This window comes from Globicephala melas, chromosome 7, assembly GCF_963455315.2.
Source record: "Globicephala melas chromosome 7, mGloMel1.2, whole genome shotgun sequence".
Classification (NCBI taxonomy): Eukaryota; Metazoa; Chordata; class Mammalia; order Artiodactyla; family Delphinidae; genus Globicephala; species Globicephala melas.
In genome coordinates, this window is record NC_083320.1 from 32,722,623 (window position 1) to 32,750,561 (window position 27,939).

General features: G+C 37.5%; 2 protein-coding genes across 8 annotated transcripts in view; one reads left to right on the plus strand and one right to left on the minus strand.

Moving 5' to 3' along the window:
- CARF (calcium responsive transcription factor) overlaps positions 1–1,407 on the minus strand; it is an 83,132-nt gene extending 81,725 nt beyond the window's left edge. The window contains exon 1 of one of the 3 annotated variants that reach the window (XM_060302028.1): positions 1,348–1,407. The gene's annotated coding sequence lies outside the window, so the exon portion shown is untranslated. Of the gene's footprint in view, positions 1–471 lie in introns of all 3 variants that reach the window. The other 2 variants (XM_060302027.1, XM_060302025.1) reach the window with 2 other exon arrangements.
- Positions 1,176–27,618, plus strand: WDR12 (WD repeat domain 12). 5 transcript variants are annotated; one of them, XM_060302037.2, is made up of 14 exons: positions 1,176–1,591; positions 2,145–2,241; positions 5,797–5,891; positions 8,909–9,003; positions 10,480–10,586; positions 11,477–11,592; positions 12,147–12,301; positions 13,640–13,685; positions 15,355–15,440; positions 24,942–25,082; positions 25,200–25,305; positions 25,466–25,598; positions 26,352–26,424; positions 27,282–27,618. In XM_060302037.2, exons 2-14 carry the CDS (start codon positions 2,201–2,203, stop codon positions 27,357–27,359), a joined length of 1,272 nt encoding a protein of 423 aa, XP_060158020.1. In that variant the 5' UTR covers positions 1,176–1,591; positions 2,145–2,200; the 3' UTR covers positions 27,360–27,618. The 5 variants fall into 5 exon arrangements, with proteins under 5 accessions (XP_060158020.1, XP_030710224.1, XP_060158021.1 ...); XM_030854364.3 differs by having other exon boundaries at positions 1,176–1,554; XM_060302038.1 differs by having other exon boundaries at positions 1,559–1,577.
- The last annotated feature ends 321 nt before the right edge of the window (positions 27,619–27,939 follow it).

Sequence of the window (27,939 nt, forward strand, 5' to 3'; positions counted from 1 at the left end):
GGTCTAACTTATGCATACAATTCTCACAATTACAATGAATCACATGGTTAAATAACCATGGCTTCTATTTGCAAGCCCAATCCTTTCCTAGGCCCTCAGCACAGACGTTTTCTCTTTTTACTCCTCTAACCATTAAGCTAGTCTTTCTTACTTGTTCATGTTGCCATAGCTCCCATTTAAACTGACATCTAAAGGATAACGATGGTAAAAACAGTTAACATCTACTATGTGGCACTTAATCTCACAGTTGACCAAGGTGTGGCACAGAGAGGCTAATAAATAAGCAGCTGAGGCAGGATTCGAACCCAGGCATTCGGGTTCCACGGCCTGCATTCTAAGAAGGTGAATAAACTGAAAATAGTCTTAGGTTCATTGTCACTGCGCACTATTAACAGATTATTTTACGTTTACAATTGTTTAAATCCCTTCTCATAATCTATGGTTGACTTAAATATCATATGTCTACTTAACTGTTGTATATCTTGAAGCAACGTAACAAAGGAAAGCTTTAGCTATCTTCACCTGCACACAGACCGCTTTGCCCCAAATTCTGCAATCCAGTTCTGCCTTACTCTAAACTGCCGTCTCTTTAAGAAGTCCCCCTCTTGAAAGATTTCTGGCGAACGCCTTAAAAAGCGACTAGGAGAGCTGAGTAGTATCTCTCCAACCAACCTCCCTCAGAAAAACAACTAAATTCCATTAGAATTATTCTCGGGACCTTTTGAGAATAAGACATAGGCCTTTGGGTAACTTCAAGACGAAAAAAAAAAAAGTCAAAAAGCGTTGGGAGAAGGTGTGGGAGGACGCCTTTCCCCTTCTAAAAGGAAGGTATAAAGGGGCTCATAAAGAGAAAAAAGGAACCCTAAAATGCGGGGCGGCACATAGGACCACACAGCGGGCGCTCCCGGCCAGGGGGTCCGAGTCCTCCTCCGTGGTGGTGCGCCCTTGTGCTCAGCAGCCCTCCTTAAGACACCTAACCTCCACTTTCTCCAGCCTGCCGGCTCGGGGCCCACGGACCCCGTCCGGGCGGGGGACGGTAGGCCTCGTCAGGAGGGGCCCCGAATACAGCCCGAGGCGGGGCGCGAAAGGCGCCACCAAAGCCCGTCAGCGGCAAGGGGCGGGGGCCGGCGGTTGCTCAGGGACCGGGCGGGTCAGGAGGTGACGGGAGGAGGAGGCAGCAGGAAGAAAGGGGGATTGGGAAGCAGCATCCCGTCCGTCGGCGCGGACAGCTCTGCCAAACCTCCGACTCCCCCAGTCCCGCCGCCGCCGAGCACCCTACAGGGCGAGAAGGGAAGTCCACAAAGTGCTGGAGCAGAGGGGAGAAAATTCAAAACGAGTCTACTCAACCTCGTCTTGGCTCCGAGGCCCCGCCATGGAGACCAGCACAGTGCGCACGCGCGCCCCTCCCGGAGCGCGCAGCGCAGTCGCTTGAGATAAGACCACTATCAGCCACCGTCGCTAGTTTCCCTTCTGATTCGTTCTTTTTTTCGTATCCCCGCCTCTCACCTGGATCTAAAGCCTGAAGCTAGTGTCGAGAACCCTAGAAAAATCTCGGTAGCCTGAGAGTCTGATTGGGAGTATGCTTGAAAAAGTAAACCTGGAAAGGCTTTAGTGAATTAGAGCTGAAGGCAGAGGAAATATAATAGATAATTTGGCTGGAGTCGGGAAGGTTTAATGCAAATAAGATAGCCTAAGGGCAGCGTGGGAAAAAAGACTACAATACCCAGTGGTTACAGTGTGTGAGAAGCGCTGCTTTCTGGGGGTTGTAGTATCTAGGAGCTGTGTTTGAATTATCGGGACTGAGGATAACCTGTTAAAATTAAAAAAGAGAGAGAGAGAGAGAGGAGAAGCCTATTTGAATCGGGCCTCTCTGTATCTTCACAATCGATTGTAAGCTTAAATATATTTTTTAAAAATACAGACAGATTAAAGGGACGCACCGCCTTTAAGACTATGCTTTACTAATCGATGACGCCTAAATCTAGGAATAGGTAGTTGATGTTTGTGGGCTGGGCCTTGTGGAAGAGAAGCCTCGTGGTGCCTCCTGGCTGAGGAGGCCCGAGGAAAGAAAGCGGAAGCCCAGTGTTCGACTGCTGCTTTTCTCTGACACGTGCGGTCTAACTTTGAGCTGCCTCTTTTTGCAGTCCTGAGAGGCCAAAGCGCCGGTTGTCTGTTACCCATACGTTTTCGTAGGCAAGCCATGGCTCAGCTGCAGACACGCTTCTTCACTGACAACAAGAAGTAAGTAAGCGTACTCCCTTTCTCTCCCCTTCTCTCCTCCCCCCTCCCGCCTCCCGCCCCCCAGTCCCGGGATCCTTTCCACTCCGGTATGACCTTGTGCATCCCTGGTTATCTTTGCCATCAATTCACTTTTTCCCTTTTTTTGGCTGGATTCCTCGCTTGAGCGAGTTTTCGTTCAAATGGAAGCGGTACCTTGCGAGGATTTCTCAAGGATCACCGAGCCTTCTTGCCTAGACTCAGGCTGTATATAATTTGAATTGTGAGTGTAGAGGGACCTGAAGGGCTTCAGGTTTGCTTCCTGAATGAAGTGCATTATGTAATTGAACAGTGAACAACGGACCAAGTCGTTATAGGCTGTCTGCTTAGTGGTATTTCACGGTGTCTGAAAACACAACTTCATTTTCCTACGTGGGTGATGGACGATACTTTTCTAAACCAGGCTAGAAGGTGGAGCTCTCAATAGGGAGTTGGTAGAACTGGTTTTTGATGAGTATGAAGTCAATTCAGTTACAGATTTGTGTATTTATATACATAAATCTACACGTATACGTGTGTATATATATATACCTGTATGTGTATACCTATATGTATGTAAACATTTTACAAATGGTCCCCAGGTATGTAGCAATCATTTGAAACCTAATTATATTCTGCTTTGTGGCGTATATTACACTATTAATTAACTTTTTTTTGTTTCGCCTGGTCCCTTCAACTATATTGTAAGCCTCTTGATTGTAGAGACTATCTTATGCTTCTTGGATTGACTGAGTCAACAAATGTTTGTCAAGTTCTTCTGGAACTGATGATAAATAATAAATATTTGTTGTATTAACAAGCTAATGTCAGCTATAAACTAAAAATCTCCCACCTCAATTAAGATTATATTTTTGATTCTGTGTTTGTAGCTTTATGTGTTGACCTGGTACATCATATTCACTCCTCTTGTATTGTTGCTTACTGTACATTTAAATTGTATTATCAATACAGATGAGTATATATACTTAGTCGAAATGCTTCTAAAGGAATATGGTGATGGAATAGCATGATCACTGTATTTTTTCTAATTAAAAGTTTTATGGAGATTATTGTTGATTCACATGAAGTTTTAAGAAATATTAGAGCACTGTATTTTAACTCCTGTGATAAATGGATAAACATCATATGTGTGTATGTGTGTTTGTGTTTATATATTTAGGTTTTCCAAAAAGGTAACAAAACCTAGAAATTAAACTTCTCGCTTCTTCCTTTCACGCAATACGTTCTCATCAGTAAAATGAGAGGGGAAAGTAGATTTATTCATGTATATGTGTATAATTTACATATGCATGTATCTTCCTATATGAGTATGTAATTATGCTACTTTTCCCTACTCATCTTACTGGCCAAAATATCATAGTAAACCAAAACTTTAAATTTCTAGGCTTTGTTATCTTTTGGAGAACCTAAATAACTTTTTACTTTTTTCAGCATGATAAATATATAACTATAGCCTTACTACTCAAAGTGTAGTTTGCAGACCAGCAGCATTGGCATCACTTGGGAGCTGGTTACAAAAAGCAGAATCTCAGACTGTACCTCAGACTTGCTGATTTAGAATCTACATTTTAGCAAGATCTGAAACCTCCATCCCCCTCTCCCATTGTGACAAAAAGAGACTTATCATAGCATGTCTTTGTGAGCCCTGGAAGTTCTACCTTAACATCTTTTGAAACTTTTACATTCCCCACAAATATAGCCTAAATTCAGACCTTATGAAGACTTTTTTGGTTTTGTTTTTTGTAACAACTTTATTGAGATGTAATTCATGTGCAATAGAATTCACACATTTAAGTGTCCAATTCACTAGTTTTGAGTGTATTTGCAGAATTATGCAACCATCACCACAGTAAATTTTAGAACATTTTTCATCATCCTTTAGCTGTTACCCCCTCCCCCCACACCCAAATACTTCCAAATCCCCCCAGCCCAGGGCAATCACTAATTTACTTTCTGTCTCTATAGATTTGTCTGTTATGGACATTTCATATAAATAGGATTATACAGTACATGGTCTTTTGTGACTGGCTTCTTTCACTTAGTATGATGTTTTTCAAGGTTCATCCATGTTGTTTTATATATATATATACATATATATATATACCTATATATAAAAAACAGGGCTCATCAAGACATGTTGTAATAAATCTCTTTTTGCCACAATGGGAGCGGGGGTGGGGGGAAGGCTTTTATATATATATATATATATATATATATATATATATCAGTACTTCATTCCTTTTTACTGCTCAATAATATTCCGTTGTATGGATATACCAAGTTGTGTTTCCATTGTTCAGTTGATGGACATTTGGGTTGTTTTCACCTTTTAGCTATTAGGAATAGTGGTGGTGTGAACATTTGTGCACAAGTTTTTGTGTAAACATATATGTTCATTTCTCTTGGGTATATACTTACGAATGGAGTTGCTGGGTCAAGTGGTAATGCTGTGTTTAACTTTTTGAGGAACTGCCAGATTTTTCCAAAGCAATCATACCATTTTACCTTTCTACCAGCAATGATAAGGGTTTAATGTCTCCACATACTCACCAACACTTAATATCTGTCTTTCTTATTGTAGCCATCCTAGTGGGTATGAAGTGATATCTCATTGTGGTTTGACTTGCACTTCCTTTATGACTAACAGTGCTCAGCATCTTTTCATGTGCCTGTTGATCATTTGTATACCTTCTCTGGAGAAATGTCTATTTCGATCCTTGGCCCCTTTTTAAAATAGGGTTGTCTTTATTACTGAGTTATAAATGTTCTCTATATATTCTAGATACATGTTCCTTGTCAGATATGTGATTTGCAAGAATTTTCTCCCATTCTCTCTCACAAGAGTTTCTTAATCTGCCTCCTGCTGTGTGTACCTGTAATCCAGTCTCTGCAGTGCTGCCAAGAAAGATCTAACTAAACAAAATTCTGATGATGTTATTTGACTTGGACAGTGGTTCCTCCATTGCCTAGGGAAAGAAGTAAAAAGTACTTCACAGAGCATCTAAACTACTCCATGCACATCTCTTTAGCCTTATCTTTGGTCACTGTCTAGAGTAAAGTAACACTTTCTGGAATAAGCTGGGTGGGCAGCTCTTTAATAACTCTTAGCTATTTTTTTTGCTGCTCTCCCTGCTTTCCTGCACCCCTTCTTTCTGCCTCGCCACACTTCACCTGGCAGAAACTCACTTTTCTAGATGTAGTGTAAGAGTGATGTTTTTTATGCATCCTTTCAGACTCTGTTCTCCCAGCCCCCTTTTCTCTGGTTGAAATGACCTACCACTTCCTTGTTCTCCCATTTTATGTATTACTTATGACACTGTTCTTACATACTTCCCTCGTATTTGATTACCAGACTTTAACCCTTTCCAAGAACAGAGACCACAGGTTAATTCATTTTTTGTTAACCGCATGTAGCAAAATGTCTGGCATGTATTAGATACCCAATAAATGTTTGTTGAATGAATAAATGCACATTTGTTAAAACATCTATAGACTTGATTTATTGTTTCCTTTTTGTAGATATGCGGTAGATGATGTTCCTTTCTCGATACCTGCAGCCTCTGAAATTGCTGACCTTAGTAACATCATTAATAAATTGCTTGAGGCCAAAAACGGTGGGTATATATACTCTGAAAAGTTAGGAGAAAGCACAGTGACACTAACTAGACTGAAATACATGACATGTTATTTATAGCCCTTTGGGGGCATTATTTTATAATATTGCATGGATTTTATCATGGTAAAATTTATAACATGGATTTCCCTACTGTATGATAGTTTGAAAAATGCTTTGAAATAAGTTTTCAGGAAAAAAGAAATTCAGTTTAATCTGCTTTTAAGGCAATATGGAGAGAAGGTGGTTGAGATTTAGGAGTAAAGATTTTAGTGTAAAAGTTGTGATGTAGAGATAATGAAGACGTGAGGGCTAGATTGGGTAGGTATAGAACAAGCATCTTGGTGCTTCTACAAAGCAAAATTACAATATCTGAATTTGAGCATTTGTTTTGTATAATAACAAATGCCAGTATTAATACTAGTATTTTATTTAAGTATTTAAAATTCATTTTAAAATAATGGATAAAACAAACATAAATATGCTACAGTATCAAGTAAAACATTTATAAAGATATAAATTAAAATAAATTAAACGTATGTAAAAAAAATTATGGGCTATAAATTTATATGTAAATTTAATATAAAATTAAAATGATTTGAACATTGTAAAATTAATATGAACAATGTATGCAAAAATATTGATCAAACAAGATTGGTCATAAGTTGATAATGGTTGAAGTTGGGTGATAGGTATAGGAAGGTTTATTATTCTCCACTTTTGTATATGTTTGGAATTTTCTATAATAAAATGTTTCTTTAAAAAGTAATGAAACCATATATATAGTAGAAGATTTAAACATGAAAAATGGAAAATAACATAAAGCATAATCTTTAAAAACAAAATTTGTCAATGGAGCCATCATTTAGAGGCAAGCTTTTTTTTTTTTTTTTTTTTTTGCGGTATGCGGGCCTCTCACTGTTGTGGCCTCTCCCATTGCGGAGCACAGGCTCCTGACGCGCAGGCTCAGCGGCCACGGCTAATGGGCCCAGTGGCTCCGCGGCATTTGGGATCTTCCTGGACCGGGGCACGAACCCGTGTCTCCTGCATGGGCAGGCGGACTCTCAACCACTGCGCCACCAGGGAAGCCCTAGCTCTTTTGATTCTACCCTAGTTGGAGGAATGGGGAGGTGAGAATTGTAAACTATATTTTACACTTCCTCTTCCAAAAATCTTAAAAATTTTGTTAAGCTTAAGATGTTTTTGAACAACTTTTTTGCAGGGGGACAAGGTCTTTTCATTGTTAGCAAGATATAGTTCTTGATACAGAGATATTCACATAGCATTTCCTATCGGTTCTTATCTTTCATCATGGATGTACAATAGTGTAGCGATTCTGATGCATAGTTAGTTTTCTAAACTCCAAAGATGTCATATATTCTACTTGTTGAAAAACTCTGAACTAGCATAAGAATTATTTTCTTGCAAGACACTTTGCAATATCAGTATATGGTTGGTTGTTGTTACCCAAATATTTGCATATTTTTCTAAACTTGTAGATGAACATTGATTTGTCTTTTTGTGTAAATCGATTAACTGAGTCACTGCTCTTGAGTTGAAGATGCAAAATGATTCAGATTTTTATTTTATTTTATTTATTTATCTTTGGTTGCGTTGGGTCTTCATTGCTGCACGCGGGCTTTTCTCTAGTTGCGGTGAGCAGGGGCTGCTCTTGATTTCGGTGCGCAGGCTTCTCACTGCGGTGGCTTCTCTTGTTGCAGAGCATGGGCTCTAGGCACACGGGCTTCAGTAGTTTTGGCTCACGGGCTTTGTTGCTCCGCATCATGTCAGATCTTCCCAGACCAGGGCTCAAACCCATGTACCCTGCATCGGCAGGCAGATTCTTAACCACTGCGCCACCAGGGAAGCCCAGGTTCAGGTTTTTAAAAAAGTAACAAGCCAAAGAGTCAATGAGGGAATTTTTCTTTAAGAAGGATTTTATTATAGCTAATAAATCAGAAAGAATGAAGAATTTTTAGCATTTTGTAACTCCAAATGAAATAATGGATTTAAGAAGTGAATATCTATAGCTACTAAAGCCATTTATTAGGTAAAAGGCTAACAAAGAACGTTATGGTGGATGGGATCAGACTGACATCATCTGAACTCAGAGGTAGATCTTAATATCATAAAAGGAGACACAGTGAGATAGTGTGCTTTCTAATGTGATACAATAGGAAATACAATATGGTGTGTAAATATCTTGCCAGAAACAGACAGACCCAAAGTCTAATCAGGCATTTGGGTCTGCCTAATGTACAGGTTGTATGTAGGTGGTAGAGGAACATGTTAAAGGATACCTTGGAGATATAATCAACCAAAGCCAGAATGTAAGAAGTATTACAAGAAGACCCAGTTTCTTCAGCAAATAAAAGGCAATGGAAAAAAAGGACAGAGAACTGTTAAAGATATTAATCAAATATAATGTGAGGACTTCGGATGCTGATTCTAGAAAGCTCACTGTTAAAAGACATTTATGAAACAAGGAAATATGAACACTGACTGGCTTTATGCTATTAAAAGGAGTAAGTAATGTTAAATTTTTAACATTGTGACTTTTTTAGTCTTTATATTTTAGAGATTACACACTAAAGCATTTACAGATGAAATTATATCATTTCTGAGTTTTGCTTTAAAAAAAACCAGCAGGAGAGTGGAGGGAGGAGTATAGATGATTGTCCATGAGTTGGTAAAAGCTGGGAATGAGGATTCATTATGTTATTCCTACTTTTGTATATATTTGGGATTCTTCTTAGAATACAAAGGTTTCCTTAATCAACATGATTACACCATCAACAATAAAAATACTATACCAACAGAACAAAGTATTTCTCTTCTTAAAAATCACATAATATACTGGAATACATGGTCTGATTGTGCCATGGAGAAATTCTGGAGTAACTTGGAGGCCACACTAGGATAATAGGTACCTGTTCGTTTTGGGGGGGTCTCTCATTTACCTCTGCCAATACCACTTCAGGTCCTAACAATGATAATTTTATTATGTATTTTCTTTAGAGTTCCACAAACATGTGGAGTTTGATTTCCTTATCAAGGGCCAGTTTCTGCGAATGCCCTTGTTCAAACACATGGAACTGGAAAACATCTCATCAGTAAGTTCAAATGCTTACCTGCTCTATTTTACTTAAGGTATTACCAGATAATGTAGGAAAACTTCATTTAGAATCAACCTGAATCTACAGGAACCAAGAACCTTTTGATTACTGTTTTTTCCTAGAAACTGAACCTCGGTTTCTATATCTTCAATGTTTAAATTCCCTCTTTTTTTCTAAGAGTATTATTCAAGAAATGCAGATGAATGAACAAGGAAAGATAACTTCATATTTGTGGAACAGTTGTCAAGAAAGGGAATAGCAAATATATGTTTACTACTAATAAAGGTATATAAAATGATTGTGTACATATATAAACTTATGGGTTAGGTTATTGTGATTTATAGTGATTGCCCCTTCCTCTAATTTTCAAACTTTCCTTATTATTACTTTTATAATTTAAAATATTTATAATTGCTTTTATGATTAGGGGGGCAATTTTTGGAACTGTGGTGAAATATACTGTGGCCTCTCCCCTTGCGGAGCACAGGCTCCAGACGCACAGGCTCAGCGGCCATGGCTTACGGGCCCAGCTGCTCCGCGGCATGTGGGATCTTCCCGGACTGGGGCACGAACCCGCGTCCCCTGCATCGGCAGGCGGACTCTCAACCACTGCGCCACCAGGGAAGCCCTTAACCATTTTTTTTTTTTTTTTTTTTTTTTTGCGGTACACGGGCCTCTCACTGCTGTGGCCTCTCCTGCTGCGGAGCACAGGCTCCGGACGCGCAGGCTCAGTGGCCATGGCTCACGGGCCCAGCCGCTCCGTGGCATGTGGGATCCTCCTGGACCGGGGCACGAACCCACGTCCCCTGCATCGGCAGGCGGACTCTCAACCACTGCGCCACCAGGGAAGCCCCAGCCCTTAACCATTTTTAAGTGTACAATTAAGTGGCATTAAGTACATTCACAATATTATGCAACCATCACCACTGTCCATTTCTAGAATTTTTTCATCATCCTAAACAGAAGCTCTGTATCCATTAAACAGCATGCTTTTATGATTTTATAAAGTTTCTTATATTTTCTACTTTTAGCATAAGTTTTCCAAGGTCATTAATGTTTCTTGATATTACTCTTAGCATATGGTTAGGTCAAATAAAGTTTTTCACTTTTTATATGGCTCCAAATTTTCTGGATTCTGAAGGGGAATTATTACATGAAGGAGATAAATTACACCGGGGGTCCTTTATTTTCATAACGTACCATTTAAAAACTGCACCACCTGATTGATTTTTTTTTTTTTTTTTGGCGATACGCGGGCCTCTCACCGTTGTGGCCTCTCCCGTTGCGAAGCACAGGCTCCGGACACACAGGCTCAGCGGCCATGACTCATGGGCCCAGCCGCTCCACGGCACGCGGGATCCTCCCAGACCGGGGCACGAACCCGTGTCCCCTGCATCAGCAGGCAGACTCTCAACCACTGTGCCTCTGGGGAAGCCCTCTCTTGATTGATTTCTGGTTTCTCTCTGTGACTAGGAAGAGGTTGTGGAACTAGAGTACGTGGAAAAGTATACTGCACCTCAGCCAGAACAATGCATGTTCCATGATGACTGGATCAGTGCGATCGACGGGGCAGAGGAATGGTATTGCCAGATGAATGTTTTTGTATCCATTTTAAGTGTACTATATGAATATTTTTCTCTGATTACTTGTTCTTTGTGAAAGTAATTTTGTGATGTATATATATATATATATAGTGACCATGCCAAAGACCTTTAAATTAGTGTAGTCAAGAAGAAACGTATCTATTAATAGGTTTTCTTTTCTGTCTAAAGATGTTGTAGTGACATTTGTCTTCTGAATAGGTCGTGTGTCTTAGGGCATTTATTTGATTATGTTGCTTTTAAGACCAAGAATATAATTTGTTTCATAGAGGGAAAAAAACCTTTTCTAGCCACAGATCTCCCAGCCTACTACCCTGAAGATGCAGATCATGCTATTTTTAGGGCTGAAAAGGGCAGACTGGAATCAAGAAGGTATGAATCGTTCAGAGCAGACCCCCTCTGGCCTTATTGTAGAAAAACACCTCAAGAATGGATCTCAGTAGGAGCTTACTTTCAAAGAATGTCTCCCTGGAGTTATTACATAGTTATGTTTTTACTGGTTTTACTTTTACTTTAAATGGTTCTACTGGTTTTTTATTTAATGGTTTTCACTGGTTAAATACAAAGGACTATTAGGCTTTTCAAACAATTCATTTAGCTTCCCTGGGAGTGGTATTATTTTACAACAATCATAAAAATGAAATCTAGGGTTTGTCAGTTACATTTTTATTTTAGGAGGTCAGGAAAAGCCAAATGTAACATCTTCTGATTTATTCTAGTGTGTTTTGAAATCTTAATCTTTATATTAAAGAAGAGTTTAAAAATATAATCCTCAAGGTTTACTTTATCAGTGCTTTAGAAATATAATTGATTTCAAGATTTGAGAAAAGCTGTTTTTTGTGTTTCATAGGATTTTTTTCTCCTCACAGGATCTTGACTGGTTCTTATGATAAGACTTCTCGGATCTGGTCCTTGGAAGGAAAGTCAATAATGACAGTTGTGGGACATACAGACGTTGTAAAAGATGTGGCCTGGGTCAAAAAAGGTTAGGACTCTGCCTAAATGGAGAGGAATCCTGGATAGGGAATTGGAAATAAGCCATTTTCGATGCTGGGGCAGAATGGGGACAGGATAAGAAATGTCTCATGCCTCAGTTTTTAAAGGGTCTTTCAAAAATATACACATTAAAAAATCCGTAAATCAGTAGAAGTGAATCCTAAAATTATATCACATAATATACATTTTCAAGTTAATATTGAGTGTGTTAAATGCATGTCTTTTATAGTTTTGTTTTGTTTTTTGGCTGTGCCCTGTGGCATGCGGGATCTTAGTTCCCCAACTAGGGATCAAACCCACTCCTGCAGTATAAGCACGGAGTCTTAACCACTGGACCTCCAGGGAAGTCCCTGTACTATTTTTGAAGAATCTTCCCTTTTATACCATAAGTTAGCTTCTTTTTTCAAAGGTGGCTATATGAGGTCTTTTACCTTTTTAACATCTTTATCAACAACTACAAAAAATTTTGTTCTTTAGTTTTGGAACACTATTTAAAATTTTTGTACTAATTTGTTTCTTATCCTTGTGTTCTCCTTTCTTCAGACAATCTGTCTTGCATACTACTGAGTGCCTCTATGGATCAGACTATTCTCCTATGGGAGTGGAATGTAGAGAGAAACAAAGTGAAAGCCCTGCACTGCTGCAGGGGTCATGCTGGCAGTGTGGAATCTATAGCTGTTGATAGCACAGGAACCAAAGTAAGTAGCTATTGTGTTATTAGTACTGTGTTCAATTAGAATTTGAGCTTCTTGTGCAAAAATGTCTTTTCTACATAAAGTTACTGTGATCGTCCTACTTCCATAACAATTGGTGACTTAAGAATATGATTTCAAACCAAAAGTAAATACTCATAATGAGAGATATGAAGAGTCACTCCCTGACTCTGGGTATCTCTGGTTTAGAATTTTATATAAATAGCAAAAATTTTAAGAACTCAGGTAAAAAAGTAATTTCTTTATGTAACCTCCTCAAATCATAGTGATTGACATTTTCAGTCCTTCAGCTACTCATAGTGCTGTCATTAATTGAAAATGTCTAGCTGATCCCCTAAAACTTAGCATGCACTAAAGTTAGCATTAATCGAGGTTGTTTTACTATTACTGCTGATCTACTCTGTATCACAACAAAATGGTAAAAGTTAGTCAAGCTATGAGGGCAACGCAGTATTTACTTAAGAGGGGTTACAAACTCCCTCACCATTTGAAAATTCTCCAAACCACATGAAGTATTCTAGATTTAAGAGTGTTTCTTCAGCATTTCTTTGCCAGTTAGTGTAACAGAGGACGTTTCTGCATTCAAAGTTAAAAATTTATGAGTATTCATATTGAGGCATAAAGAAGGTTTACATGTTGTTGAGTCCAAACTTAAGTGAACTAACTGTACCCTGTCCTTTGGCTATAAGAGATAGAAACTCATCCTGAACATTTTTTAGCTTAAAAGACCCAAGGAGGGAGTGATGCACCACATCATGAGCAGGGTGATGATGCATTTGGATGTCAGGAACCAATGGAGTAGAGGCTTGCATGTGGCTAGCACACCTCCTCCCTCTCGTCTCCCCAAATTGACTTCATTCTCTTACCTCAGTCTGGCTTTCTCCACATGGCAATAAAACCTGGCCTTCAGTATTCCCAGGTTTTACATCCTATACTGTCTGTCCCTGGAAAAAGATTAACTTCAGCTCTCTAAAACACAAGTTTTCAAAAAAAAAAACACAGTTTTTTTCAAAAAAAACACAAGTTTTCTCTTTCCTCTGAAGGAGGAAGAGACCTACTGCCACAGTGTAGGTCAGTTGCCCACCCTGATCTAAGCAACCATGGCCAGGGTACGGGCCCTATAAGAATGGCAGCTCTTTCAGTTGCCATGAGATTGAGGGTACAACTTCCCAGAGACTAGGAAGACAGGCAGATAGGTGATGCCATAGTAGTAAGGATTTCAGGGCAAAGTAAAGATTTCAAGTTAAATAGCAGAAGAAAACCAGGCAAACAATATGATGGATTATATTGCATACTCTTTCGCTTCATATATTTTTTTTTTAGTTTTGCAGTGGCTCCTGGGATAAGATGCTAAAGATTTGGTCTACAGGTAAATGAAATGTTTCTTCTACGTTGACTTATTAATGATATTTCAAGAATTTCAGTGAAAAAAAGACTTTTTAGCCCATATTTTTCTATAAAAAATGGACCAGAGCTTTTTAGGTCACAAATAAAGTACTATAGTATAGAGAAAAATTAGCATATTTCTTTGTGTTTCAAAATGTTTTTCTGCTCTACCACCCCCTTATTTATTGGATGATGTCACTGAATCCCTGCAAGTACCAATAACACATCTGGTGCAGTGTGACATAACTACCTTAGTTCTCAGAGTTCCCTTATTCAGGAACGTGGAAATAAACAAATTACCTTCTGAGTCATTTTGATATACTTTACTATTAGAGACATTTCTTAGTTTAGCTGGTTTACTTTAAAAAAATTTTTTTTAATACAATTTTACCAAACTTAATTTTCTCACTTTGAAAACGTAGATTAGAAAGAACAATTAGAGGAGACAAGGGGACTCTTAGAGGAAAGTACCTTGATAATAGTAAGAAGACACTGCTAGAAGAAAAGAAGGGGGAAAACCCACATATATTTTAAAAAGTAGTAGTACAGAACTATTTATTGCATGGGTAAGCAGATCAAAATACCTCTGTTGCTTCTGAGGAAATTGCTATATTACTGTACAACACCCTAAATACAGTTAAGCCCAGCTTAAACAGTTTTAAATAAATATGTGTAAAATGGCAGGAAATATAAATCCATTTTAGTTAAAGCAAACAGTTTTGAGGCAGAAAGTTGTTTGTGTAGGAATTTTTCCTTTTGTGAAATACTTTTTGATAGTGCTGGGTAGATGAGATATTATCTATGATTAGTTGTTACCCTTAAGGTGCTTATAGTCTAGTTTGGGAAAAGCACATGACATTTATAAAATAGTTACAAAACATTAAAATCTATGGTTTTTTTAATCTGGGTTTGCTACCTAGTCAAATGGTGGATAACGAAGATTTTAATCAAAAAATAACTATCGGGCTTCCCTGGTGGCGCAGTGGTTGAGAGTCCGCCTGCCGTTGCAGGGGACGCGGGTTCGTGCCCCGGACCGGGAGGATCCCATGTGCCGTGGAGCGGCTGGGCCCATGAGCCATGGCCGCTGGGCCTGCACGTCCGGAGCCTGTGCTCCGCAACAGGAGAGGCCACAGCAGTGAGAGGCCCGCGTACCACAAAAGAAAAAAAAAACTATCTATGAAACACTTTTAATTTATTGTTAGAAAAGTGAAATAGTCAAGAAGAATAAACATGGCTGGAATGTATGTCCTTTTAACATGTGTTTACTTACCATGTCATTCCCTTCTTCATAATATAAATGCAATCTGGTCAGAACTCTCCTACAACTATAATAGTAAGCAACTTTTCATAGATATGGTAAACTGATGAATAGCCATAATGATAATCTTAATAAGATACCAAACTGGGTAGGTTTTAGGATTTTAATGTATAACACTTTATTTTTTGCTTTCTCCTTTTCGAAGATTGGTAAGCCAGGTATTGTTTTTAGATAGAATTTCCATTAACCAAAATGAGGAGAAACGTTAACTCCCTAACCAGTTGAGATAACAGAGAAAGTATATACCTAGAAATATAAGAATTATTTGAGACTGTTTGTAATTAATATTTACCTTAAATTTTAACTCTACCAAATCTAATTCTCTGTGATATAGTCCCTACAGATGAAGAAGATGAAATGGAAGAATCCACAAATCGACCAAGAAAGAAACAGAAAACAGAGCAATTGGGACTAACAAGAGTAAGTATTTGTGAGAACTGACAGTATTGGGCTTAGGGTTTTTTTTTTTGATAAATTGATTGATTGATTGATTGATTGCTGCAATGGGTCTTTGTTGCTGTACTCTGGCTCTCTCTAGTTGCTGTGAGCAGGGGCTACTCTTTGTTGCCGTGCGCGGTCTTCTCATTGTGGTGGCTTCTCTTGTTGTGGAGCACGGGCTCTAGGCACACAGGCTTCAGTAGTTTTGTCATGCAGCCTCAGTAGTTGTGGCTTGTGGGCTCTAGAACGGAGGCTCAGTAGTTGTGGCACACGGGCTTAGTTGCTCCGCGGCATGTGGGATCTTCCCGGACCAGAGCTTGAACCCGTGTCCCCTGCGTTGGCAGGCGGATTCTTAACCACTGCACCACCAGGGAAGTCCCGGCTTAGGTCTTTATTGACAGATATATGTTAATTTAATATAATTGTTCATACTTAGTTTCCTTTTGTCTTGTCTTGCTGCTTCAACCATAAGGCTTTCTTTCAGTAGATTTGTAAATTTTTATTATAAATACTCTGCTGCATTTATTTGAGTTATTGAATGTAGTTGCATTAAGCTAGGTTTACAGCTTGATAGGTTGATTATTTAGCTATTATATTTGGCCTCATGGTGAATTTTTTTTTTTTAACATCTTTGTTGGAGTTGCTCATGGTGAATTTTAAAGTAGGATCTTTTAATTGTTGAAGCTTGCACTAAGTTTAGTGAAATATCTCATTACCTGACTGTTTAATGATAATGTTGCAGACTCACAGACATAGAAAACAACCTTATGGTGACCAAAGGAGAGAAGGGGTTGGGGGGGAGCAAATTAGGAGTTTGGGATTAGCAGACACAGACTACTATGTATAAAATAAGTAAACAACAGGTCCTGCTGTAGAGCACAGGGAACTATATTCAATATCTTGTAATAAACCATAATGGAAAAGAATCTGAAAAAGAATAGATAACTGAATCACTTTGCTGTATACCAGAAACTAACACAACATTGTAAGTCAACTATACTTCAGTTTAAAAAATAGTAATAGTAATAATGTTTCATACACTGAGGATGTAATTCTAGTACATCTCCTAAATCAGTAGAAACCAAGAGTTTAATTGAGGTTTTGAGTCTATCATTTTGCTATAGATCCAATTAAATCAAACTCAGAAAGTTAATCCAGATTCTTATTTGCTCTGTTCCATTAGAAGGATATTTATCATAATATGATCTGACCTGTATTAATATATTTAATGAGAAGAACAATACTGAGTCAGATTTAGGAAATCGTATGTTTCATTCATTTTCTAACAGCTGTAATGGATGTGCATTAAATCAGGCACACATTTGCACATTATTTCTTATAGTCACCAATAACAAGATAGATATCTTATAAAAACTGTTGAAAATGAAGAATAAGTGATTCCTCAAACTCACGTAAACTGCAGTAAACAATAGCACTTACTGTTTCCAACTGAAAGTAGTGGTTTATAATTTATACATTTAAACAGACTGCTTAATTGCAAGTTGAATGATCTGGCGGCAATTCAGCTTCCTTATCACTTGTCTCATAAGACACATTAAAGCTGGAAATGCCTTACCAATTGGATAATGTGCCAGTGGTAATTTATTGATGCATATCCCTGATCAACCTGTAAAGAATATATCTGAGTAGAAAAAGACTTCTTGAATTATCAAAATACTTTACTTACAAGGTAGCTTTTTTTTTTTAACCTTTATGTTAGTTGAAGTTTGGCATACGTATAATTAAGTATACAGCTCAATGCATTTTTGCAGTTGTGTATACCCAAGTAATCACTATCTAAATCAAAACATCAAGGATTACCGACACCCTAGAAGATGCCCTCTAGGCTCCCTTGAAATCAGTAGCCTCCTAAAAGTGATCACTGTTCTGACTTATCCTAGATTAGTTTCACCTAGTTTTAAGCTTCATATACAGGCATACCTCATTTTATTGCACTTTGCAGATAATGCATTTTTTTACAAATTGAAGGTTTGTGGCAACTGTGTGTCAAGCCTGCTGGTTCCATTTTTCCAGCAGCCTTTATTCACTTCGTGTCTCTGTGTCACACTTTGATAAGTCTCAAAATATCTCAGACTTTTAAATTATTATTATATTTGTTATGGTGATCGGTGATCAGTGATCTTTGATGTTACCATTGTAATTGCTTTGGGGTGCCATGAACCACGCCCATATAAGACAGTGAACTTAATCAGTAAATGTGTATGTTCTGACTGCTCCACCGACCAGCCGTTCCCCCATCTCTCTTGCTCCTCTCAGGCCTGCCTACTCCCTGAGATTCAACAATATTGAAATTAGGCCAATTAAAAACCCTACAGTGGAGTCTTAAGTGTTGAAGTGAAAGGAAGTCTCATGTCTTTCACTTTAAATCGAAAGCTAGAAATGATTAAGCTTAGTGAGGAAGGCATGTCAAAAGCTGAGAGAGGTCAAAAAGATAGGCCTCTTATGCCAGTTAGCCAAGTTGTGAATGCAAAGGAAAAGTTTTTGAAGGAAAAGTGCTACTCCAGTGGGCACATGAATGATAAAGTGAAACAGCCTTGTTGCTGATATGAAGAAAGTTTGAGTGGTCTGCGTAAAAGATCAGACCAGCCACAACATTCCCTTAAACCAAAGCCTAATCCAGAGGAAGGCCCTAACTCTCTTCAATCCTTTGAAGGCCGAGAGTGGTGAGGAAGCTGTAGAAGAAAAGTTTGAAGCGAGCAGAAGTTGCTTCAAGAGATTTAAGGAAAGCAGTCTTTATAACATACAAGTTCAAAGTGTAGCAAGTGCTGATGTAGAAGCTGCAGCAAGTTATCCAGAAGATCTAGCTAAGAAATTAAACGAAGGTGACTACACTAACAGATTTTCAAAGCGGATAAAACATCCTTCTTTTAAAAGAAGATGCCATCTAAGACTTTTATGAGAGAGGACAAGTCAATGCCTGGCTTCAAAGCTTCAAAGGACAGGCTGACTCTCTTGTTAGGGGCTAATGCAGCTGGTGACTTGAAGTTGAGGCCAGTGCTCATTTACCATTCTGAAAATCCTAGGGACCTTAAGAATTATGTTAAATCTACTCCGTCTGTGCTCTGTGAATAGAACAACAAAGCCTGGATGACAGTACATCTGTTTACGGCATGGTTTACTAAGTATTTTAAGCCCACTGTTGAGACCTACTGCTCAGAAAAAAGATTCCTTTTTAAAAACATTACTGCTCATTGACAGTGCACCTGGTCATCCAAGAGTTCTGATGGAGATGTTCAAGAAGATTAATGTTATTTTCATGCCTGCTAACACAGCATCCATTCTGCAGCCCATGGGTCAAGGAGTAATTTCAACTTTTAAGCCTTATTATTTAAGAAATATATTTCATAAGACAATAACTGCCATACTTAGTGATTCCTCTGATGGATCTGGGCAGTCATCTGAAAACCTTTGGAGGGACTTCCCTGGTGGTCCAGTGGTTAAGAATTCACCTTCTAATGCAGGGGACGCGGGTTCGATACCTGGTTGGAGAACTGAGATCCCACATGCTGCGGGGCAACTAAGCCCGCACCCCACGACTACTGAGCCCACGTGCTCTGGAGCCTGCGCACCATAACTAGAAAGAAGCCCGCGTGCTGCAACAAAAGACCCCGCGTGCCGCAACGAAGATCCCGCAACTAAGACCCGATGCAGCCAAAACTTAAAAAGAATTAAAAAATAAATTTTTAAAAAAGCTTTAAGAAAAAAAAAACCTTTGGAAAGAATTCATCATTTCTAGATGCCATGAAGAACATTCATGATTTATCGAGGTCAAAATATCAACATTAACAGGAGTTTGGAAGAAGTTGATTGCAACCCTCATGGATGACTTTGAGGGGTTCAAGACTTCAGTGGAGGAAGTAACTGCAAATGTGGTAGAAATAATTTAAAAAACTAGTACTAGAAGTAGAGCCTGAAGATGTGACTGAATTGCTGCAATCTCATTGTAAGACTTTAATGGATGAGGAGGTGCTTTTTATGGTTGTGCAAAGAAAGTGGTTTCTTGAGATGGAATCTACTCTTGGTGAAGATGCTATAAAGATTATTGAAATGATAACAAATGATTTAGAATATTACATAAACTTAGTTGAAGAAGCAGCAGCAGGGTTTGAAAGATTTGACTCCAATTTTGAAAGAAGTTCCACTATGGGTAGAATGCTATCAAACAGCATTGAATACTACAGAGAAGTTGTTCATGAAAGGTCAATCGATGTGGCAAACGTCATTGTCGTCTCATTTTAAGAAATTACCACAGCAACCCTGGCCTTCACCAACCACCACCCGATCAGTCAGTAGCCATCAACATTGAGGCAAGACCCTCCAAAGGCAAAAAGATTATGAGTTGCTGAAGACTCAGATGATGGTTACTATTTTTAGCAGTAATTTTTAATTAAGGTATGTACGTTTTTAATACATAACGCTATTGCATATTTAATATACTACAGTATAGCATAAACATAACTTTTTTTTTTTTTTTTTGGTACGTGGGCCTCTCACTGCTGTGGCCTCTCCTGTTGCGGAGCACAGGCTCCGGACACGCAGGCTCAGCAGCCATGGCTCATGGGCCCAGCCGCTCTGCGGCATGTGGGATCTTCCCAGACCGGGGCACGAACCCATGTCCCCTGCATCGGCAGGCTGACTCAACCACTGCACCACCAGGGAAGCCCTAAACAATAACTTTTATATGCACTGGGAAACCAAAAAATTCTTGTGACTCACTTTATTACAGTGTTTGCTTTTTTGTGGTTGTCTGGACCCAAACCCTCAGTATCTCTGAGGTATGCCTGTAATATCTGTGAGATTTCATTCATCTACTGCATGTAATAGTTCTTTTCAGTAATAGATAGCATGCCATTACATGAATATACCAGAATTTATTTGCTCTTGTTTTGATGGACATTTAGATTGTTTCTAGTTTTAGCCACCATAAATAAAGTTGCTGTACTTGTTTTTTGGTGCACATATGTCGTCATTTCTGCATATGTAGAATTGCAGGAGTAGAATTGCTGAGTGACAGGGTACGCACATGTTCAGTTTTATGAATGTTTAATACTGCCAAAACATTTTCCAAGGTGGTTATATCAGTTTATACTCCCACTGACAGTATGAGAGTCAAAGTTACTCCACATCCATATCACCACTTGATATGGTCAATTTTTTAGTACCATAACTGATTTTATTTTATCACATAACATGTTTACATTTACTTACTGTTAAAAGGTGTCTTATTTTGTGATTTCTGGTGGTGTGTAGTGTATTTTAAGTCCCAGCCCTTTGATAGCTAATTTTGAAGTGCCTGTTCATGTTTTTAGCACTTTTTTTTTTTGCTGCACCACACGGCATGCGGGATCTTAGTTCCCTGACCAGGGATCAGACCCGTGCCCCCTGCAGTGGAAGCTCAGATTCTTAACCACTGCATTTTTTTTTAAGTGTGTTGCTTATCTTTTTCTTATTGATTTGTAAGAGATCTTTTTATATTTTGTTTTTATTTTTTATTTTATTTTATATTGGAGTATAGTTGATTAACAATGTTGTGTTAGTTTCAAGTGTACAGCAAAGTGATTCAGTTATACATATATATGTATCTATTCTACTTCAAATTCCTTTCCCATTTAGGTTATTACAGAGTATTGAGCAGAGTTCCCTGTGCTATACAGTAGGTCCTTGTTGGTTATCTATTTTAAATATAGCAGTGTGTACATGTCAATCCCAAACTCCCAATCTATCCCTCCCCCTTCTCTTCCCCACCCCCCAGAACCATAAGTTCATTCTCTGTGAGTCTGTTTCTGTTTTGTAAATAAGTTCATTTGTATCTTTTTTTTTTAGTTCTGCATATAAGCAATATCATCTGATATCTGTCTTTCTCTGTCTGACTTACTTCACTTAGTATGATAATCTCCATGTCCATCCATGTTGCTGCAAATGTCATTATTTCTTTATTTTTAATGGCTGAGTAATATTCCATTGTATATATGTACCACATCTTCTTTATCCATTCATCTGTCAATGGACATTTAGGTTGCTTCCATGTCTTGGCTCTTATAAACAGTGCTGCAGTGAACATTGGGGTGCATATGTCCTTTCAAAGCTAGTTTTTCTCCAGATATATGCCCAGGAGTGAGATTGCTGGATCATATGGTAGCTCTATTTTTAGTTTCTTAAGGAACCTCCATACTGTTCTCCATAGTGGCTGTACCAACTTACATTCCCACCAATGTAGGAGGGTTCCCTTTTCTCCACACCCTCTCCAGCATGCATTTGTAGATTTCTTGATGATGGCCATTCTGACTGGTATGAGGTGATATTTCATTGTAGTTTTGATTTGCATTTCTCTAATAATTAGCGATGTTGAGCATCTTTTCATGTGCCTCTTGGCCATCTGTGTGTCTTCTTTGGGGAAATGTGTATTTAGGTCTTCTGCCCATTTTTTGACTGGGTTGTTTTTTTGATATTGAGCTGCATGAGCTGTTGGGAAATTTTGGAAATTAATCCTTTGTCAGTCACATTGCTTGCAAATATTTTCTCCCATTCTGTGGGTTGTCTTTTCATTTTATTTATGGTTTCCTTTGCTATGCAAAAGCTTTTGAGTTTCATTAGGTCCCATTTGTTTATTTTTGTTTTTATTGCCATTACTCTAGAGATGGATCGAAAAAGATATTGCTATGGTTTATGTCAGAGTGTTCTGCTTATGTTTTCCTTTAAGAGTTTTATAGTATCCAGTCTTACAATTCGGTCTTTAGTCCATTTTGAGTTTATTTTTGTGTATGGTGTAAAAGGATGTTCTAATTTCATTTTTTTACTTGTAGCTGTCCAGTTTTCCCAGCACCATTTACTGAAGAGACTGTCTTTTCTCCATTATATATAATCTTGCCTCCTTTGTCTTAGATTAATTAACCATAGGTGCATGCATTTATTTCTGGGCTTTCTACCCTATGGGGCAATTTCTACCCTGTTCCATTGATCTATATTTCCATTTTTGTGCCAGTACCATACTGTTTTAACGACTAGCTTTCTTTTTGTATTTTGTATTCAAGGTCTTTGCTGGATATAGGTATTATAAGTATTTTCTCCCACTCAGTGCCTTGCTGATAACTTTTATTTTTAGGTGTGCACGTTCATAAGCTTGCTTCCACTGTTCATTTTATTTGAGAGAAATCACAATATATTCATTTTTTTCATTTAGGTTTTTATAAGCTTTAAATCTGTGCATTCATAAATTATTAATTGAAGTTATGCTAGAAACCCTTGAAGTGCTATTTGAAGTTGAAATTAGAAATAATAGGAAAAGTTGGGTTATTAAGACCAAAATAAGACAAATATCAAAAAGTTATTTTCTCTCTGGATTTCTTTCTAGTACCTGGCTTGTATTAATATGAGTAATGCTCTCAATCAGTTCATTTACTGGTCATTTGTTTCATATATTAACATAGAATAAGGTTTTTTCCACATTTTCTCTCAAAATTGCTGTTTTTCCTGCAGTACTATTCTTTTTTTGAGCATTTGTTCTTTTTTAAAAATTCATTCATTCATTCATTTGGCTGCCTCAGGTCTTAGTTGCAGCACGCAGGATCTTCATTGCGGCATGAGGGCTTCTCTCTAGTTGTGTGCAGCCTCCAGAGCGCGGGCTCCTCTGTTGCTTGCCCCACGGCATGTGGGATCTTAATCTCCCGACCAGGAATCGAACCTGCATCCCCTGCATTGGAAGGTGGATTCTTAACCACTGGACCACCAAAGAAGTCCCCTCCAGTACTATTCTGCTGAAGTTTGTTTGCAGTAACAATGCCAAAGTTGACTTTTCTATCTTAAAAAAAAAAAAAAATGTACATGTAGGAAAATTCACTCTTTTTGGTGTATAGCTTTTGAGTTTTGATAAATACATAGAATATGTAACTACTACGTATTCAAGATACGGGAGAGTTTGCCATCCCCTGAAACTCATGTTGCCCATTTGTAGTCAGCCTTTCCTCTCTATTTCTATCACCTGACAACTACCATCAGATCTCTGTTCCTGTAATTTTTCTTTTTCTAGAAAATCATATAAGTGGAATCACACAGTATGTAGCCTTTTGCATCAAGCTTTTTTTTCACATATCGTAATGTATTTGAGGAGGGAAACAAAGAAAGATTCATCCAGATTATTGGGCATCATGGTTTATTCCTTTTAAATGCTGACTAGTAGTCTATTGTATGGATATACAACAGTTGGTTTAATCATTCACCAGTTGAAGGATATTTGGGTTGTTTCTAGTTTGACAGTTATAAATAAAACTGCTATAAACATTTGTGGACAGTTTTTTATGTGAACCTAAGTTTTCATTTTTCTTAGGTAAATACCTAGGAATGGGATTGCTTATTCATATACATTTACCCATCATTTTACATGCCATTTCCTATCCTGGAGCCTCTGATTGATTGTTACCTTACTTTTTGTTTTGGATCACAATAGAGGTTGTTCTGTTCCTCACTCCTCTATCACGTTCCTTTACTACTTCCAGGAAAATTTTAGGGCTGGAAGAGAGACCTTAGGGATCATTTGGTCCAGCAGTTGGCAAATAACAGCCCCACAGGTGATTTGGCTGTGGCCTGATTTTGTACTACAGAGTGCTAAGAATGATTTTTCCATTTTTAAGGGGCTTTAAAAACAAAGAACACGGAACAGAGACTGTATGTGGCCTGGAAAGGCTAAAATTTTTACTTTCTGGATCTTTATCAAAAAACTTTGCTGATCTCTAATCTAGTACAACCCCCTTAACATTTAAGAAGGTTAAATGTAACAGAGTTACACAAGTAGGTCAACTGTCCCCCATTTCAAGAGTTTTCCTTCCTTCTTTTACATGTTCTTTGTATTTAAGACAGACAGTATACCTAGTTTGATGATTTTAATTTGAGAGGGACATTAGAGATTTTGGAATTCTAATAAATGAGCCATGGGCATTATTTAAAGATTGGATGCTGAAGAAATGAGGTGGTGAGAATAACCTACTGCAATTAATTAACCTGGAAGAGTTATGTAGAAAATAGCAGCACCTTACCTCAAAACCTAGGTCTTTCTGACCCCAGAGCTTTTTCTTCTAGCTTCTACATATAACATCTTTGTCAACTGGGAGAATTTAATTAGTGTTAATATTCCTCAAAATGAAAAGTAGAGCAGAAGGGGAAGCAACAGAATACTGTGGAAAGACTACAAATTTTGGAGTAATATTTGGGTTCAATCTCAGATCTGCCATTTATAAACAGTATGACCTTGGGCAAGTTATCTTTCTCAACTTCAGTGTTTTCATCTATAAAATAAAAACAGAAATATGTCTTGGAGGATTGCTGTAAAGAAGAAATAAGGTAGGATATGAAAGCTAAAGCACCTGACAAAATATTTGGCAAATCAGCTTTAAAAGTAATAACTATTATTATTGTTTCAATCACTCTAAACCAAAAATGCTTTCCCTTTTGGGTGTCCTTCATTTCTAGACTCCCATAGTGACCCTCTCTGGCCACAAGGAAGCAATTTCCTCGGTTCTGTGGTCAGATGCTGAAGAAATCTGCAGTGCATCTTGGGACCACACAATTAGAGTGTGGGATGCTGAGTCCGGCAGTCTTAAGTCAACTTTGGTAAGACAAATTCAGTGTTTCTCTGATTAAGTTTGAGCTTTTAAGCCCGGTAAACTTCTAGGAGATGGTTACTTTTCGCCCACCCTGGTTACATGTTCTTTCCTCTTTTTTTTTCAGACAGGAAATAAAGTGTTTAATTGTATCTCCTATTCTCCACTTTGTAAACGTTTAGCATCTGGAAGTACAGATAGGCATATCAGACTGTGGGATCCCCGAACTAAAGGTGAGTTGTGTAAACCTCTGAAGGAAAAATATGAGTGAGTAACATCAGTTTCTCTTCTCACTAGAGATGTGTATAAAAAGATACTTTTCTAGAAATTTTGGGGGGGGTTCTGCCTACTTCTGTTTTCTAAAATTTAATAATGGTTGTCTGTTTTGTTCAGATGGTTCTTTGGTGTCGCTGTCCCTAACCTCCCATACAGGCTGGGTCACATCAGTCAAGTGGTCTCCTGCCCATGAGCAGCAGCTCATTTCAGGCTCTTTAGATAACATGGTTAAGCTGTGGGATACGAGAAGGTAACTCCTGTTGATGACTTACAAAGGAAATCTATCAATTGCCCCATTGTATACAGAGAAAATGAAATGAACACTGAAATGACTATCCAAAAGCAAAAGGGTTAAAAGAAAGGTCTGGGTCATATATCCTGAAATGATACATATTGATATCAAAAAGGAAGGCCAGGATCAAAGGAATTTTCTTAATGTTAATATGTTGGGGTTTTTTGCATTCTGAATGAATTTAATTGTGATAGTTTATCTTTTGCCAAAAACACAATTTATGAAATCCATCTTTCTGACCTTGTTATATAAAATAGGAAAAAAAACCCAAACCTTAATATAAATATGATAATTATAGAATTCGAAGGGGAGTGGCCTGAATGAATGGAACTGTGGTCAAATTGTAAATTATATGTTAATAGGCAATTAAGTAAAAATACAGAATTTTAAAGATAAAATTTAAAGGTTCCTTTCTTATTCATCAGTTAGTGTTGCGATACTAATATATGCAGAGGGCCCCCAAGAGAATGCATATACAATTTATTTACATATTTCTACAAGTAGAATGGAGAGGCAGTAACCAAAACCACAGTCTGCTAATGATACAGGAAAAACAGAAGTAGTCCAGTAAATGCTCAGAATTTTAAGATTAAGTGATTATTGGGGCAAGGATGGTAAACTAAAATTTTCAGAAAAGTGTAAGTGACTAGTCATATATGTTTGTTTAATACTATGAAATGCATATAACATGTTAATATTTTCATCTTTTAGTTGTAAGGCTCCTCTCTATGATCTGGCTGCTCATGAAGACAAAGTTCTGAGTGTAGACTGGACAGTCACAGGGGTAAGAATTTATTAGTTATTTGGTAGAGAGGAAGAAACTACATTATGTTTTTAGAATAAATCTGGTATTTGTGTTTACAGAGTTACTAGTTTCAATATATCTGATATTTATAATTCTGTATTCTAAGTTCCATTAATATTCATAAAATCTCATATCTCATTTAAAGAAGAAAAACATTGTCCTTTAATATTAGGAGTAGTAAAATTTGAATATTTTGAAGCACTTTTTTTCTCATGAGTATTTTATTGAAATGTTTTAAGTCCCTAAACTTGCTACTTCAGACTAATTGGATCAAAGTATTTGCTACTTAGAAAAATCTTAGATAATATGGCTGTATTATAAAATGTTCTTAAAGAATTACAATTTAATTATACACACACACACACACACACACACACACGTAAAAGCTCTTATTGCCTAAGAACGCTTTCCAAATGCAGGTTTGAGGGCTATCTGAAAAATCTGTAGTATCCATTTACCTACAAACAATGTGCCATCTTTTAAAAACGTAATTTTCTTAAGCAGGTAAAACTATATTACCCTTCAAACTTTTAAATTTTATTACATTTCTTAGCAAATGCTTCATAGAAAGTACAGTAGCATATTATGCCTCAACCAAATTAAAATCACCACTTTTAAAGTTTTAATATAGTGTATATATATATAGTATATTTGTAATATAGTAGTGAAATTTGATGCAATTGGCCCGTTTTAGTATTAACTCTCAACGCAAGTTAATTGCTCATCCATAATTCCTTCTGTAATCAGAATCATCAGTATTTAATTAGGTTCAGCAGTCATATGAAATAATTGTATTTACTTCTGTGTTTATGTTTTTTTCCTCTCCCTTTACGCAGTTACTTCTGAGTGGAGGAGCAGACAATAAATTGTATTCCTATAGATATTCACCTACGACTTCGCACGTGGGTGCATGAAAGTGAATGATAAATTTGGCTACAGAGATTCCTTCTGTAACTGAAATTGATAGAGAATTCTCAGATTACATCGATGCAGATGCAGGAAGCAGCCTTGTAGATTAAAATTTATATACTGTTTCACCCTTGATGATAGTTATCACTGTCTTTTTCTTTATTTTGTATTTATTATATAACAGTTATGTTTATTAAATGTAAAACATGGCCTGCATTCTCTACCTTATGAAAACCCTTGAAATTAAACTGAGTTTTTAATTTATCTTTTAAAGGTATTGGTTTGAATTAAGAATTGCTTTTGAAATGCTATAAAAGCATTATTAAAAATTCAGTAATTGTTCAGATTTTTATCTCTAAGGGAGAAACTTCACTTTTTAAAAAGTTAGCTGTTTAAAAAAAAGCATCTAAAAAAACTAATAAATTTTAATAGAGAAAAAATTAGAAATATAATCTGTGTTTGGTAAAATAAGTTATGTCTAACTATAGTAATGTTCTTTGTAGGTATTCAGGACATTAAAACATGTAGATATTGCCAGTTAATTAAGAATTTGTTGAAATGTTTTAAGTGAAGTACTTTGTATTA

Excerpts from the sequence above, each read along its gene's own strand:
- WDR12 (XM_060302037.2), top strand. The coding sequence starts at position 2,201 with ATGGCTCAGCTGCAGACACGCTTCTTCACTGACAACAAGAA. Across the intron at positions 15,441-24,941 it reads AGCAATTGGGACTAACAAGA|ACTCCCATAGTGACCCTCTC; the intron begins GTAAGTATTTGT and ends CTTCATTTCTAG. Across the intron at positions 26,425-27,281 it reads TAGACTGGACAGTCACAGGG|TTACTTCTGAGTGGAGGAGC; the intron begins GTAAGAATTTAT and ends CCCTTTACGCAG.